Source organism: Halichoerus grypus, chromosome 9 (genome assembly GCF_964656455.1).
Source record: "Halichoerus grypus chromosome 9, mHalGry1.hap1.1, whole genome shotgun sequence".
Taxonomy (NCBI): domain Eukaryota; kingdom Metazoa; phylum Chordata; class Mammalia; order Carnivora; family Phocidae; genus Halichoerus; species Halichoerus grypus.
Genome location: NC_135720.1, coordinates 69,067,718 through 69,081,708, shown reverse-complemented (window position 1 = coordinate 69,081,708; position 13,991 = coordinate 69,067,718). Strand labels below are relative to the sequence as shown.

Here is a 13,991-nt window from a genome sequence, read left to right as displayed (position 1 = left end):
GGTCTCAAACAGCTATGCACACACCTGTGTTCATGGCAGCATTATTCACAATAGCCGAAAGGTGGAAACAACCCAATGTCTGCTAACGGATGAATGGATAAACAAAATGCAATCTATACATCCAGTGGAATATTATCTGGCTTTAAAAAGAAAGGACATTCTGACCCATGCTACAACATGGGTGAGCCTTGAGGACATTATGCTAAATGAAATACGCCAGTCACAAAAATCGGTCAAAAACTGGATGAGTCCACTTACATGAGGTACCTAGAGTAGTCAAATTCATAGAGACAAAAAGTAGAATGGTGGTTGCCAGGGGCTGGGAAAAGAGGAAAGAATGGGAGTTAAGTGTTTAATGGGTACAGAGTTTCAGTTTGGGAAGATGAAAAAATTCTGGAGACGGATGGTGGTGGTGGTTGAGGAACAGTATCACTGACCTGTACCCTTAAAAATGGTTAAAATGGTAAATTCTATGTTCTTTAAAAATTTATTTTGCCATAATTTTTTAAAGTACATTTAAATAAATAAAAAAAAAAAAAAACAGCATTGTAACCTATCTCCTAACACATGGAGGAGACCCCCCAGGTCTCTGGAGCTTTAGATTTGAACACATAATGAATCAGGCAGATGGGAGCTTAGGCAAAGTATTTTCGTTTCAACTGATCCCTGGGATTATTAGGAAGCTGCTAGATTTTTAATCTTTTCTCTTTCCAGACTGAAAAGGTCACCCATGGGGTATCTAACCTTAGATAAATTCTTCTCTATCGACTACTTTTAACATCAATCCACAAGGAAGCTCCTCTTAAGGAAATAAAATAGAAAAGACAGGAATAAGACATCCCCCACAACTAGCAACAGACATCTTTGTTCAAATGACCTGCTTAGTATGCACGGGTGCGAATCGGGAGAGGGGTCAGGATGGGTTCAGGCTCTGCTTCTCCCCAGGGGCCTGGCACAGGGCTGTCCACAAGGAAGGAGTGCCTTCTGTTACTTGCCCAGAGTCACCTAGGTGCTGTCCGCCAGCCTCCTTGCTCAGAGACCTGCCTGCCACCTGGGCAGTGTCCCCCACCCAAGGATGAGGTGCTGGGTGGAATGGGACCCTCAGGAGCACCTGCACCTTCTTGGCTCTAAACCATCTCTAGATACCCCACACTCCTGGATGACCCCATCCCACCTGCTTGGCCTGGACTCCCTGCAGTCACAAGCCGTCTTATCTATGGGCGGGTGAGAGTGTGGAGTCCGACACCCTGCTATCTGCTCCTTTCCCCCGCCTCAGCCAAGTGATGTCTGGAAAGCCAGGAAAGCCCTGCATAGGATAAAAGGTGACCAGAGGACCAAATGCCCTGGGGGAGGGGGGTGGAAAGAGGGAGAAACTGCCCCCACCCTGGGCTTTGGGAACTGAGATCTGATGTGTAGGAGCCTCAGGTCTCATCATACCTGGCAGAGGTGACTCCTCCTTCCCCTGCAGCTTCCTCCAAACTCAGGGCCTTCCCAGCCTCAGACGCTTACGCTTACTCGGGCAGGGGCAGGGGACTGTCCTGACCCTTCACCCTGAGGGGCCCCTTTCATGGGCCCAGCGGTGGCAGGGATCAGGGCACAGGAAATCCGATTTGCTATTGGGACGTGGCTGGAGGAAGGAGCACCCAGCCTGGGGCTGCAGCCTGTTGGATGATTCTGCTCCGAGCCAGGTTTTCCGGGAACATGGCGACACTTCACCTGCTATTCCTGAGAGCTAGCTCCTGGTTTCCTGGCTTTCTCCTGGAGGAGGGGCCTTTTTATGAGGCTTTCAGTTCTGTAGCTTATATCCCAGATGAAACCAAAGTTCTGTTCCTGGCTGTTCTGTAGCCACCTCCTAAGCCCCCGGACCCGCAGCTCTTCTTCTTTCCCCCAGGTAAACTGAGGGTACTGACCAGGTGCTGCTCAGGCTCCTGCCTCCAGTGGAAGGTGACTACAAGTCCTTCGGGATATTACCCGCACCCGTACACACACACCTGCCCCACAGAAGTGTGCACTGAGGTAGGGCCACATTAGGACTTCTGAGGGCCCTGGGCAATTTTGCTTTCATGGCATCCTTCCTCCATAAAAAATGTTTTAAAAAAAAGCATATTTTATTTAAAACTGGGGGGTGCCTGGGTGGCTCAGTCATTAAGCAGCTGCCTTCGGCTCAGGTCATGATCCCAGGGTCCTGGGATCGAGCCCCGCATCGGGCTCCCTGCTCTGCGGGAAGCCTGCTTCTCCCTCTCCCACTACCCCCCTGCTTGTGTTCCCTCTCTCGCTGTGTCTCTCTCTGTCAAATAAATAAATCAATAATCTTAAAAAAATTTTTTTAAAAAATTGGTATGAGGTGAATATATAATTATATAAGATATATCTTAAAACATTTTCTTCTACCTAAGATTGCATTTTTTTATTATTTTAAAATAAAATATTTTCAGAGGCTTCTAAGAGTATCATTGTGAGCATTTGACACTATGCCTACTCCGCCTGATGGCTATGTCAGCCCTGTGTTGAGGGACGTACAGGTAGAAGGGACAAGAAAGAGCCTCAGCCAGGAGGGAGAGCCTAACCTCAGCAGGAGTGTGACCTGAGCCAGTCCCTTCACCTCTTGGGCCTCAGTTTCCCCATCTAGGGAAAACAATAGTAGCTACCTCACGGAGCAGTTGTGAGGACTAAAATAAGATCCCGTATGTACATAACTTGATCAGAATGGTGCCTGGCACAGAAAAATCACTATAAAAGCATTAGGTGTCATTAATACTATTGTGTACTATTGTTCTAGCCGCTTAGCTGACCCTCTGTATCTTAACTGACACTCTACGAGAAAGGCAACATGGAGCTTCGTGCTGATAGGGACATCTCAGACCTCCTGGAGCAGATACAGCTATTTTAGAGCTGCTTGTTCACGAGAATTTTGTTTTCCTAAAATTCCCTGTCAGCATTACTATGGCCCCCGGGGGAACCAGCACCACCAGAGAGAGGGCGGCCTCCTGACCTGAGCCCGTGGTAAGCAGCATTCCTGGGCAGGAAGAAGAGGCCCAGGGCCATAATCTGCCTCCTCCTTTTATCCTTCTGCTCAGCAGGTGTCAGAGCTCAGGGATTGAGTGGGAGGCTTTGAGGCCTTTTAAATGCAAAGGCTTCTGGGATAAATGAATGTCTAATCCCTTAACAGTCACCCAAAGGAAGGCCTGACAGCTGTGTTTTTCTAACGGGACCACGAACCTTTATGTGTCAGGGGCTTGAGATATATGATCTTTAATCCTGACAACCCCCGCCCCATGACAATGATGATGTAGGGATTACTATCCCCATTTTACAAGCCAGCAAACAGAGGCTCAGAGAGGGTCTGTGACTTGCCCACAGATCACACCCCTACCTCTCCAGGGACCTAAGAGAAGATCTGGAAAGGGAGATAAAGGGAAAAGGAAGCCAGCTGGCCCAGGTCTGCGTTGGCCGGGGCCCATTGGCCGAAATGCTCTGGGCCTCAGTTTCCCAAATCCACAAGTGGGGGGGCATTGGCCCCACATCTCATGTATTCTGCTCTTCTCACCCCACTCCCCCCTGCCTGGTCAGAACAGATGGTGAACTCCTTTCCTGGCCTGCCTGTGGCATTTCTCCAGTTCCTGGAAGGGACAGCCACCAGCCTCGCACCACCCCTCCCTGAGTCCAAAGCAGCAATGTGCCCTTGGGAGCAAGTCTGCCTGGGGCCTTATAATGGGTTCAATTGTTGTTGCTGCATTGAAAGGCAGGTGACCTCCAAAACCCAAAATTCCCAGCTAATCACAGGGTTGGCTGAGCAGGGGAGCCATTCTGTGTCCAGACTCTCCAGGCTGGCTCATATTTTAGGAAAAGAGAGTTGGCAGCCGCAGGGCAGGTCCACTCGGGATGTAAACAGTTTAGCCGTCGACAACACTTCCGTTGGCCCCCTTCTCTGCTCACTTCTTCCAGCTCTTCTCTCCTTGGGAAAATGAGGGACTCTGGAAGCCCAGTTGGGCTTCTGTGACTGTGAGTGGGAAAATCAGGGTCCCACGGGAGGGCTGTGCCTGAGAGAACAGGGCAGAGCATCAGCAGGGAGCCCCTGGGGACCAGGCCCCACCCCGGCCAAGGCAAGCACTTGACCCTACCTCCAAAGGCGGGCCTCATGGAGAAATCGTGGCCCTCCACTCTGAGAAGTGGCTGAGGTTTTCCCTTGCGGATTTTGGTCACGTCAAGGTTCTTCTTATATAGGTGACTGCAAAGACAAGCAAGAGACATATTTTCAGTGGTCCACAAAGGCATTTGGGGAGGATACTCCCTGCAGGATCTTCCCGTTAGGCACCTTTTCTCCATCCGCTGAAGGCTACACACACACACACACACACACACACACACACACACACACCCCTCCCCACCCACCCTGTCCCCCCAGGTCCTCCCTCAAGGACCCTGGGATCATGACCTGAGCCGAAGGCAGATGCTTAACCGACTGAGCCACCCAGGCGCCCCTCTTTCCAAATCTTCTTTATTTTTTTTTCCTCACCACAACCACACGTAATCCCAAAGCAGTAAAATCCAAAATATTCTAAAACAATATTCTACTGACGTGATCATCACTAAACAAAAAGAAAGACAAGAGAAGGGAGAAGGAAAGGGAGAGAGGGAGGGAGGGAAGAAGGATGGATTTGTGTCTGACAAGATGTGAGATCTAATTCTTGACAGAAGAAACGAAACAACCTTATCAGAAGTCAGTGTTATTGTAAATGTTGTTATGTGTAGGACATTTAAGGACTCTAGTAAATGAAGAGATTTGGGGTTGAATGTTTGTTGTTTATTTATATATACATCCCCAATTTACTCTCAGTGTTCTTATCACGCTTTTTCTTTTTTCTTTTTAGAGAAAGGGGCATATTTCCTGTTTAAACTCTGTAAGAGGGAAGTAACATGTTTCCTCTCTCGAGGTCCTGTTCTTTGAGACATCTTTCTATGAAGTCCTTCTTAACTTTCATTCTCTGTCATCTCTGCCCAGATGGTGTAATTTGTTGGGAGGTCTAAAACCGTGCTGATCAATAAAGTAGCCACTAGGTCCATGTGATTGTTTAAGCCAATTAAAATTTAATTAAATTAAAATTTAATTAATTAATACAATAAAGTCCATTAATAAAATAAAATTACTTTATTTAATTTAATTATACTAGCCTTACTTACGTGCTTAATAGCCACACGAGGCTGGCGGCTACTATGTTGGATAGTGAGATCTAGAACATTTCCACAGTCTCAGAAGTTTTCTTACGCAGTGCTGGTCTAAAGGTTGGTCTGCCCTCCACCCCCCAGCCCCCCCAAGGGGCAGATTCCCCTCTAAGCTGCGCTTCCCACCTCACAGCGCTACCCTCGCAGCCACCTGGAGCTCCAGACCTCCCAACCATTCTCCCTCAGAAGCAGGGGCAGTGGTAGTATTTTCTTCCTTCAGCCTTGCGGGTCACTGGGGGCTTGGCACAGGAGCCTGACCCTCCCCGCACAGCCCTTGACCTCTGCTCTCAAACGCCCTCACCCCAGCTTCCTCAGCAGCTCCCTTCCCCACGGCTCCTTCTCGCCAGCCTTCAAACTGGGTTCAAGTCTCTCCTCCCTTGAACCCAAACTAAGGAGAAAGTCTGTCTAGACCGCACATCCTCCTCGCGCAAAATTTATTGAAAAGTGGTAGCATTAGAGGTGTGGTAGTTATATTTGTCTTTAAACGTTTTCTTTTAAAAAAATGAAGTCTTCCCCCTCCTAATAAATCCATAATCCTCCCAGAGAGCTGTGCGCCACAGGCTGGGGCCACCTCCTCACTCCCAAGCACTTCCTGCCCCGCTTGTGCTGGACCCGAGGCCCTGCGGGAACTCGTGCTCAGTGCTGGCTTCTCGGCCACACAGAGGACCATGCCTCTGCTAGAAACCTGGGCTTTCAGGACCAGGCACTGGGCGGTCCTCCTATCACCTGAGAGTTCGTTCTCAATCTCCACTGCCGCCCGCCTGCCCTCAGCATCCCCCCCTTAAACGCTAATATCCCCAGGGCCCTCTCCCAGCCGCCTCCTCTTCCCCTTCCACTCCCTCTTTGGCAGGCCAGCCTACCTCGGTGGCTTCAGTTGTCATTACCATGTGGACGATTCCTAAATGAGTACCCCCTGCTCTACATCCTTTATCCAGCTGTCTGACTGATGATCCCCTGAGGGATATCCTACAGGCGTTTAAACAACACACCTCTAGCTGGGTTTGGGACGCGCTCAGTTTGAGGTGGTCTAGGCTGCAGGATGAGAGGGCATTCAATAAAGGGGGAAGGGAAGGAAGAGGCGCTGGAGCGGGCCGAGAGAGGCCGCAGGGGCACGCGGGGACCAGGCCAGGCAGAGCCTTGAAGGTCATGTTAAGGCTTCTGCCTTTACCCAAAGGCGATGGGAAAACATTGAAGGTGTTAAGCAGTTGGAGAAAGAAGCCATGCTCAGAGTTGCTTTTAGACAACAAGCCCGTTGGAGGGAAGTCCAATGTAATGTCTTCCTCCCAGTTAGCTGGCATATGGAAGCCAAGTCCAGTTCCCTTGAAGCGAGGCGGCCACTGTTAGGGCGCCTCCACGGAGCTGTCTTCCACAGTCTCTGCCCCAAGCCTGGCTCCACAAGTCAGGAGGGACCAGGCCCAGTTCCCCGCACAGCAACCGCGTGACAGGCCACATTCAACATCCCAGCAAAGACACCCCGGAAAGGAGGAGGAAGAGCTCGGCCTTAGGGCTTAGCAGATCACAGACATTAAATTGTGAGTGCGGCCAGCGCCCTACCCCTCTGCCTCTCGGGGAGCAAATCCCTGCTGGCCAGCAGTTTCCACCTCCATTTAGAGGGGAGGATTAGGGAGCAGAAGTCCCAGAATTCCAGCCCCGCTGCAGGACAGACGAGATTGAAATGCCTGTGCCATTAATGAGGGCCCAGAACTGGGTGTTTTTTGTTTTTTGTTTTTTAAAGGAACCAATTACTTGATAACTCAGGCCACTAATATCCCCAGCCTTGGGCTATTTGTGTGAGCCAGATGCCCTCAGCTCATTCTTCCAGTGCCCAGATGCCTTGGCCCGAAGACCCCAGACTCCAGGGGCCATACCCCAAGTCCCAGCCCAATGCGGGGCAGCCAGAACCTCCACGGGCCCTCAGACCAGCCTCGGGTGGAGAGAGAGGAAAAACGTGCTCACCACACCTTTGAGAGGCAGGGCTGGGGCCACCGTGCTGAGGTTTACTTGGTAGCCATAATAGCAGGCATGACGACCATGCCCGTATGCATCACCCCCTCTCTGTGCAGGCCCTGAGCTGCGGTTACCCCCTCATCCCAGTGGGGGAGGTCTCACGACCACCCCTTTTCACTGGAGAAACGAGGTTCAGAAAGATCAGGAAACATGGCCATGGCCAGGGGAGCCACAGAACCAGGGTCCAAACCTGGTTTCCCTGACTTCCTGCCCCCGCCCCCCCCATCCTTCCCCAGGCCTCTGGGAGGGTGAGGATCACTGGGCAGCAGGAGAGCAAAGCTGCTCCTGGGCCCAGCACCACGTGAGCCACGACGCAGACCAAGAGAAGGCTGGCCACAGGGGCTGCAAAGGGGAGAGGAAATACGGAAGGGGCCTCCAGGCTCTGGGACCAGGAGGAACCAGAGAGTGTTATCCGGGGAGAGCCCAGACCCCCAGAGCCCACAGCTAGGTTCATTTTCAGATCTCCAGGGAGAAGGACCCCTCTTGCGGGGGGGGGGGGTGGGGTGGGGGGGTCACGTGGTCAGGAGGCCAACTTAGGTAGTGTGCAGGGAGGAGCTGGACTGAAGCTGGAGGCTGGGAGGCAGGGAGAAGAGAGCAAAGGGAATAGCTAGGAGAAAACAGGTTCAGGGGGCAGCAGTTCCATGAAGGGGGACACGAAGGGTGGGAAAACTGGAAGCAGTTTTGGAAAAAGCACCTACTGGGCAGAATAATTATTTTGTGAGGGTGCCTTGGAGTGATACAGAAGGTATATAGGTTAGAAAAGATCCTAACTCTGTGTGTGTGTGTGTGTGTGTGAGAGAGAGAGAGAGAGAGAGAGAGAGAGAGAAAGAGACTGGGTGAAATCCTATGTATGGTGTATGGTATGTGTGTGTAAGACCGTGTGAGGTAGGAGGTGGGGGACAGGACTTCAAAGAAAAGAAGCTACCCTACAGAGATGAAGTGCTCTAAAAGCCACATCATTTTGTTCCTGTTTATTCGTACAGCTTAACTTGTGTGTCAATGATGAATGTAATTTTTTAGTCAGACACTTGGCTGAAATTTTTCACAGACAGACATAGCTTGATGATTGTCTGAGTGTGCACCTGCCCTGGTGGATTTAGAAAGGCCTAGAATCATGTTTCTCTCCCAGCCTCCCTTCAATAATTATATTTTATTTGTTGAATGTGTAGGTTCATCTTTTCTTCCACTTTAACACCCCCTGGGATGGATTTCAGGAAACTCTCCTCACCCCTAAGGGTCAGATTCAGTCTGTCCCCAAGCTCATGCAGGTGTCTGGGAATGACTGTGGGTCTTGTGAGGAGTGACACGGGTGTGACAACCCAGGCTGCCGAGTAGGATCCGTGAGGATCCCTGAGGATCCCTGAGGGGCTCGTGCTGAACCCCAGCACTGTTCTCAGGGAATAGACAAGTCCATACAATGCTTTTCCTCTAGGCTGAGAAAATCAGGAAACCTACGTCTCAGCCCGGGGGGGTCACTAGCCAGCTGTGTGAATTACCCACCGAGGCCAGCTGACTTCTCAACATCCATAAAACTGAAACTGTGTTTCCCAAAATAGGAATGCCACAAGATAGTCCAAAAAGAGCAGGTTGTTTTTTTTTTAAAAAACTGCATAATTTACTTTCCTCTTCAAGATTCAGAATGTCTATTTGCATAATAAAGGTTCTAGAAGCTGTAATGAAGACAGCTGTTTAAAATGACCTAAACCAGAGTTTCCCAAGTTTCTTTGACCCCAAAACCCCCTTTTTCACACAACACCTGTTCACATCTCACTTAGAGTTCAGAGGAATTGCTGGATCACGTGACCCCCGAGGTCCCCTCCAATTTAACAGCCTGTGATTCTGGCGATATCACCAGGACGGGACTTGCAGGGCAGTGCCTCCTTCCTGTCGTCCGGACAAGTTTGATCTGTTTGCTTTCTGTGTGACTAGGCTTAGGCCCTGCAGGGCATGTACCTCCCCAGAGCGGCAGTCTCCAAAGCGGCCATACACCTGGGGTGCTAAAGATGGTCCACTGGGACGCAGAAAGTAGAGATTGTAACTGCTACTGGTAGTTTTTATCTAAAAATAAGGAAGCAGTCAAGTTTTACTTTAATATACATATGCATAATAGTATATGTATATAATTTATAAGTAAATATATTGGAGGGACAATTTCCAACAATTGTCACCGATAGCGGTGCCTGATTACAAATAAAAGCCAGTGACCCAGAAAATGTGCCTCCATATATTAGTTTATATTCACAATCACTAGTTCTCACAATGCTTAGTAGAATGGAGAACAGATGTGTGACATCTCACACATGCTGTCTCCATCTCAGCGGCTTGCTCTTTTCTGCATGCTCAACAATCGTGTCTACATCAGGCCTGGAGTATCAGGTTTTGTACATCTGTTCAAACAAACTTACTAAGGAACTTCGATTTGGAAATGTCATGATTTTTAATGCAAATTCCGGGCCTAACCAGTATCTTGGAAGTGTTTCCATTACATCGTGCAACGGCAGTTCCTGTTGCCCACACATGTATTTCTGATAACCTAGCAAATTTCAAATACCTTTTTCAGATTGCAACAGTGAAATGAAACCCAATACCGTTATAAAGCTGTTCCCAGTCCAATCATTTAAAGATGACAACTCTCGGTTACATTTTTTCTTAATAGTTCAAACTAAATTCCTATCTACAGCCCCCCCCCCCCAAAGTTCTTGAGTGCAATTACTCAGCAGGCCCCCCATGGTCCCTACAGGATGTCATCCTGAGGAACAAAGCAGCACAAGCCGAGAAGTACAAGAGGTTTTACCCACGAAATCTTCAACCACCTGCCTCAAATCAAAATGCTTGGACAGAACACAGATACCAGAACAAAATGCTCAATGCAGTCTAGCTTTGCTCTCTTGTGATGCTAGAGAATATTTGTGCTCCGAGAGAGACTGTTTTCAGTGAGGTGGTGGCCCCATCTACCTCTGGCTGGAAAACAGATGCCAGCGGGACAATGTAACCTCAGCCCTCCTGGGGACTGCCCCTCTGTGCGCCGCGGCCGCCAGTGACCTTCCTCCCCTCCCACCCATGCCCTTACCTTGGCTTGGGCATTTCCAGCTTCCCTGTCCATCTCCTCTTCTTGGGCTTTCTGCTCTCCACAAGAGCCGTCAGACAAAACAAGAACAAAATGAGTCTTGTGAAATAAGGCATTCTGTGAATGTCTATGATGCCCCAGCGGCTCTCCAGTAACCTGCAGCGGGGCGGACCCCCCGGGCTGCACCACGGATTCAGTCCATCGCTTTGTGACAGTGCTTCTCCAAGGGGCTGCAGGAGCATGACTGGCCGGACTGATTTTTCCCATTAAATATTCGATAGTGGTGCTCGTCCCACCCCACCTCCCACCGCACTCCGCCCCCCCCGCCCGCCCCAGGCGTGACACAAACACCAAGGCTTTGCCCTCCCTGCTGTTTAGTGATTGGCCATTAGTCAACAAGTTTGTCCTCCTGTGAAATTCTGCTTCCGCTGAGTCCCAGAGCAGCTTTGGCTAAAACTGTTACATAAAAAAAAATTTTTTTTTTTAAACCTCTTGAGCATGCCAGTTCTTTGCTGAGATCATTAATCCTTCCCTCTGGCTGCATAAAACCAGTCTGTCACACCCACCAGGGAGACAGCTTGGATTCTGAGTGGATTTGCAGGGAAGACCTGATGGACAAGATGAGTGCATGAATGTGCTCGGGAAATGCTGAGTAAACACACAAATGACCTGTTTTCACAGGGTTGATTTATTTCTCCATCTAAGAAAGCATATTTTGTCTATGGCCAAGGATGCTTGCTTTCCCCCCAAATACACATCATTTTCTCTTATCAAAGAGATCTTATCAAAGCATAAAATCCATTTTCATTTTGAAGGAATGTATAAACCAAATGAGAATTCATGATTATGTAAGCTCTTCTTCCTATCATGAGCATTAGATTGATTTGGGTCTTTAATCCTAAAATGTGTAATTTCATCATAAATTAGGTTTGATTCCTATCCTAGGATATGAAATAATGAATATTTGAAGTGTAAAGATACATGTGGTTATATTTAATCTACTGAACAGAATAAAATGTTTAAAAACTACTAATTACTTGCCTGCTGTGTCTGAGACGGAGAGGAGTTTAGTGTGGTAGAGACATAGGGAGATGAGGTTGGAGGTCAAGAGGAGTGATAACCAGAAGTGAACAGAATTGGAGTTTTATTATGTAAGAAAGAACGAATCAAAAGAAGTTCTTTTGATTCCTTTAAGCAAAGTGGAATGACAAGATCCACTCTATTTTTTTACAGAATTCCTAACTGGGGATCAGTTGGATCAGAAAAGTAATAATAACAAAGGAGGATGAGGTCCTGCCCTAATGGAAGGGAAGATGGAAGATGAGGGAAGATGGAAGAAGAGGAGGGAAGACAGAAGAATGAGATAGTCAAGTTATTTCCGAAGTAGAATACATTTGCTGACTGAATAGAGTGGGAGGTAAGAGAAGGCAACAGTGATATCTACGATTCTAGTTTGGAGGTAAGACTGGTGGATGGAACCACCATTAACTGATATCTGTTAGAGGTGGACAAGTTTCTTAGGGAGATGACAGATTTTGACTTGTGGAATTTGAGGTATCATGAGACTTCCAGATGCCCAATAGGCAGCTGGAGAATAAATAAACCTGGAGCTCAGGAGAAAGGTCTGGACTGGAAAAATAGATTTAGAGCCATCAATGGATGGTGGTAGTTTAACCACAGGAAAGGGTGAGATCTTCCTGGAAAATAGAAGTCCCAGTATAAGCATAGAATCCTTTGGGAATATATACTTTCTTTTTTTAAGATTTTATTTTTAAGTAATCTCTATACCCCATGTGGGGCTTGAACCCCGACATCAAGAGTTGTATGCTCTACTGATTGAGCCAGCCAGGTGCACTGGAATCTATACTTCTAATGGATGGATGGGAAGCCTGAACAAAAGCATAGAAGAACTAGCAAAAATGCTGACTTTGAAAACCAAAGGAGTTTCTGGGAGGGGGTAGTCAACAGTCAGTGTTGCAAAGAAGTGAGGGCAGGAGCAGGTTAACTGATCTGGCAACCAGAACATTGTTCCTAACTTCAGTTAACTGTAGTTTCAGTTGAAAGATGTAGCAGGAAGCCAAATTACAGGAGTTAAAAAGCAATTTGGGAGTGAGAATAATTCAGTATGGGGACTAATTCAGTGGTTCCCCAATCTGGCCACTTCTCAGAATTATCCAGATCATTTGTTTAAAAGTCCCACTGCTCCTGAAGATTTAGTGGGAAAGGAAAGAGACCCATTAAAGTTTTTTTCCATAGATTTTGTTCAAAAGATGGTGCTTTTCCTCTCTTCCATTTGAAACAGGCCTATAAAGGACTGTCTAGAACCCTAGAACTATTCATGCATATTGTTGGTTTTCAAGAAATATTTGTTTTGGGGCACCTGGATGGCTCCATTGGTTAAGTGCCACACTCTTCGTTTCAGCTCAGCTCATGATCTCAGGGTCATGGGATGGAGCCCTACATCAAGCTCCACACTCAGCAGGGAGTCTGCTGGAGATTCTCTCCCTCTCCCCCTGTCCCTGCCCCTGCCCCCACCATCTATCCCTCTCTCTTTCTCTCTCTCAAATAAATAAATAAATCTAAAAAAAAGAAAAAGGAAGAAATATTTGTTTTGTTGCATTCTAGACATGTTAGGTCCTATCAATTTTTTCTTTAAATCTCTCTTATTTTCAGTAGTTGAATTATTGTGATTATGGTACGGAGAAAAACTCAGTTGGAGATAAGTGTAACTTTTTAAGTAATGGCTTTATTGAAGTATCATTCACATACCATAAATTTACCCCTTTATTTTTTTTTAAATTTTTAAAGATTTTATTTATTTGAGAGGAGAGAGTAAGAGAGAGAGCATGAGTAGGGGTCGGGGGAGAGGGAGAAGCAGATTTCCTACTGAGCTGGGGGCCTGACATGGGGCTCGATCCCAGGACTCTGAGATCATGCCATGAGCCGAAGGCAGACAGTTAACTGACTGAGCCACCCAGGTGCCCCAAATTTACCCCTTAAACTGTGGTTTTTAGTATAGAGTGTGTAACCATCACCAGTATCTAATTGTAGAACATTTTCTTCTCCTGCCGAAGAAACCTCACACCCATTAGCAGTCGCCCCCCTTTCCTTCACTTCCCTTCAGCCCCTGGCAATCACCAACCTACTTTCTGTCTCTATGGGTTTGCCTAACGTGGGTATTTCATACACATGGAATCATATGCTGTGCAGCCTCGTGTGTCTGGCTTCGCTGGACTTGATGTTATCTTTTTTTTTTTTTTTCTGGAATGATGTTTTTAAGATTCACCCATGTTGTAGTATGTATTATAACTTCATTCCTCTTTATTGCCAAATAACATTCCATTGCATAGACAGAACACATCTTGCTTATCTTCAGTCGATGGGCATTTGAGTTTCCAGTTTGGGGCTATGAATAATAATACTGCATGAATACTTGTGTAGAAGTTTGTGTGAACATGTTTGCATTTCTCTTGGCGATATACCTGGGAGTGGAATGGCTGGGTCATATGGTAACTCTTTGCTTAACTTTTTGAGGAACTACCAGTTTTTTTCAAAGTGGCTGCCTCATTTTACATTCCAACAATGGATGAGAATTTCAACTTCTCCACATCCTCACCAACACTTAGCTGTTTTATTCTAGCCATCATAGTGGATGTCAAGTATCTTACTGTAATTGGATGTGCATTTCCCTGAT

The 13,991-nt window shown here is 47.5% G+C and overlaps 1 protein-coding gene across 1 annotated transcript in view; it reads right to left on the bottom strand.

Moving 5' to 3' along the window:
* GABRR2 (gamma-aminobutyric acid type A receptor subunit rho2) overlaps positions 1–10,438 on the bottom strand; it is a 42,305-nt gene extending 31,867 nt beyond the window's left edge. The window contains exons 1-2 of the mRNA XM_036065163.2: positions 10,301–10,438; positions 4,122–4,228 (exon numbers count right to left, since the gene is read on the bottom strand). Coding sequence (XP_035921056.2) covers positions 4,122–4,228; positions 10,301–10,413 — 220 coding nt within the window. The 5' untranslated portion in view covers positions 10,414–10,438. The remainder of the gene's footprint in view (positions 1–4,121; positions 4,229–10,300) is intronic.
* Positions 10,439–13,991: the final 3,553 nt, after the last annotated feature.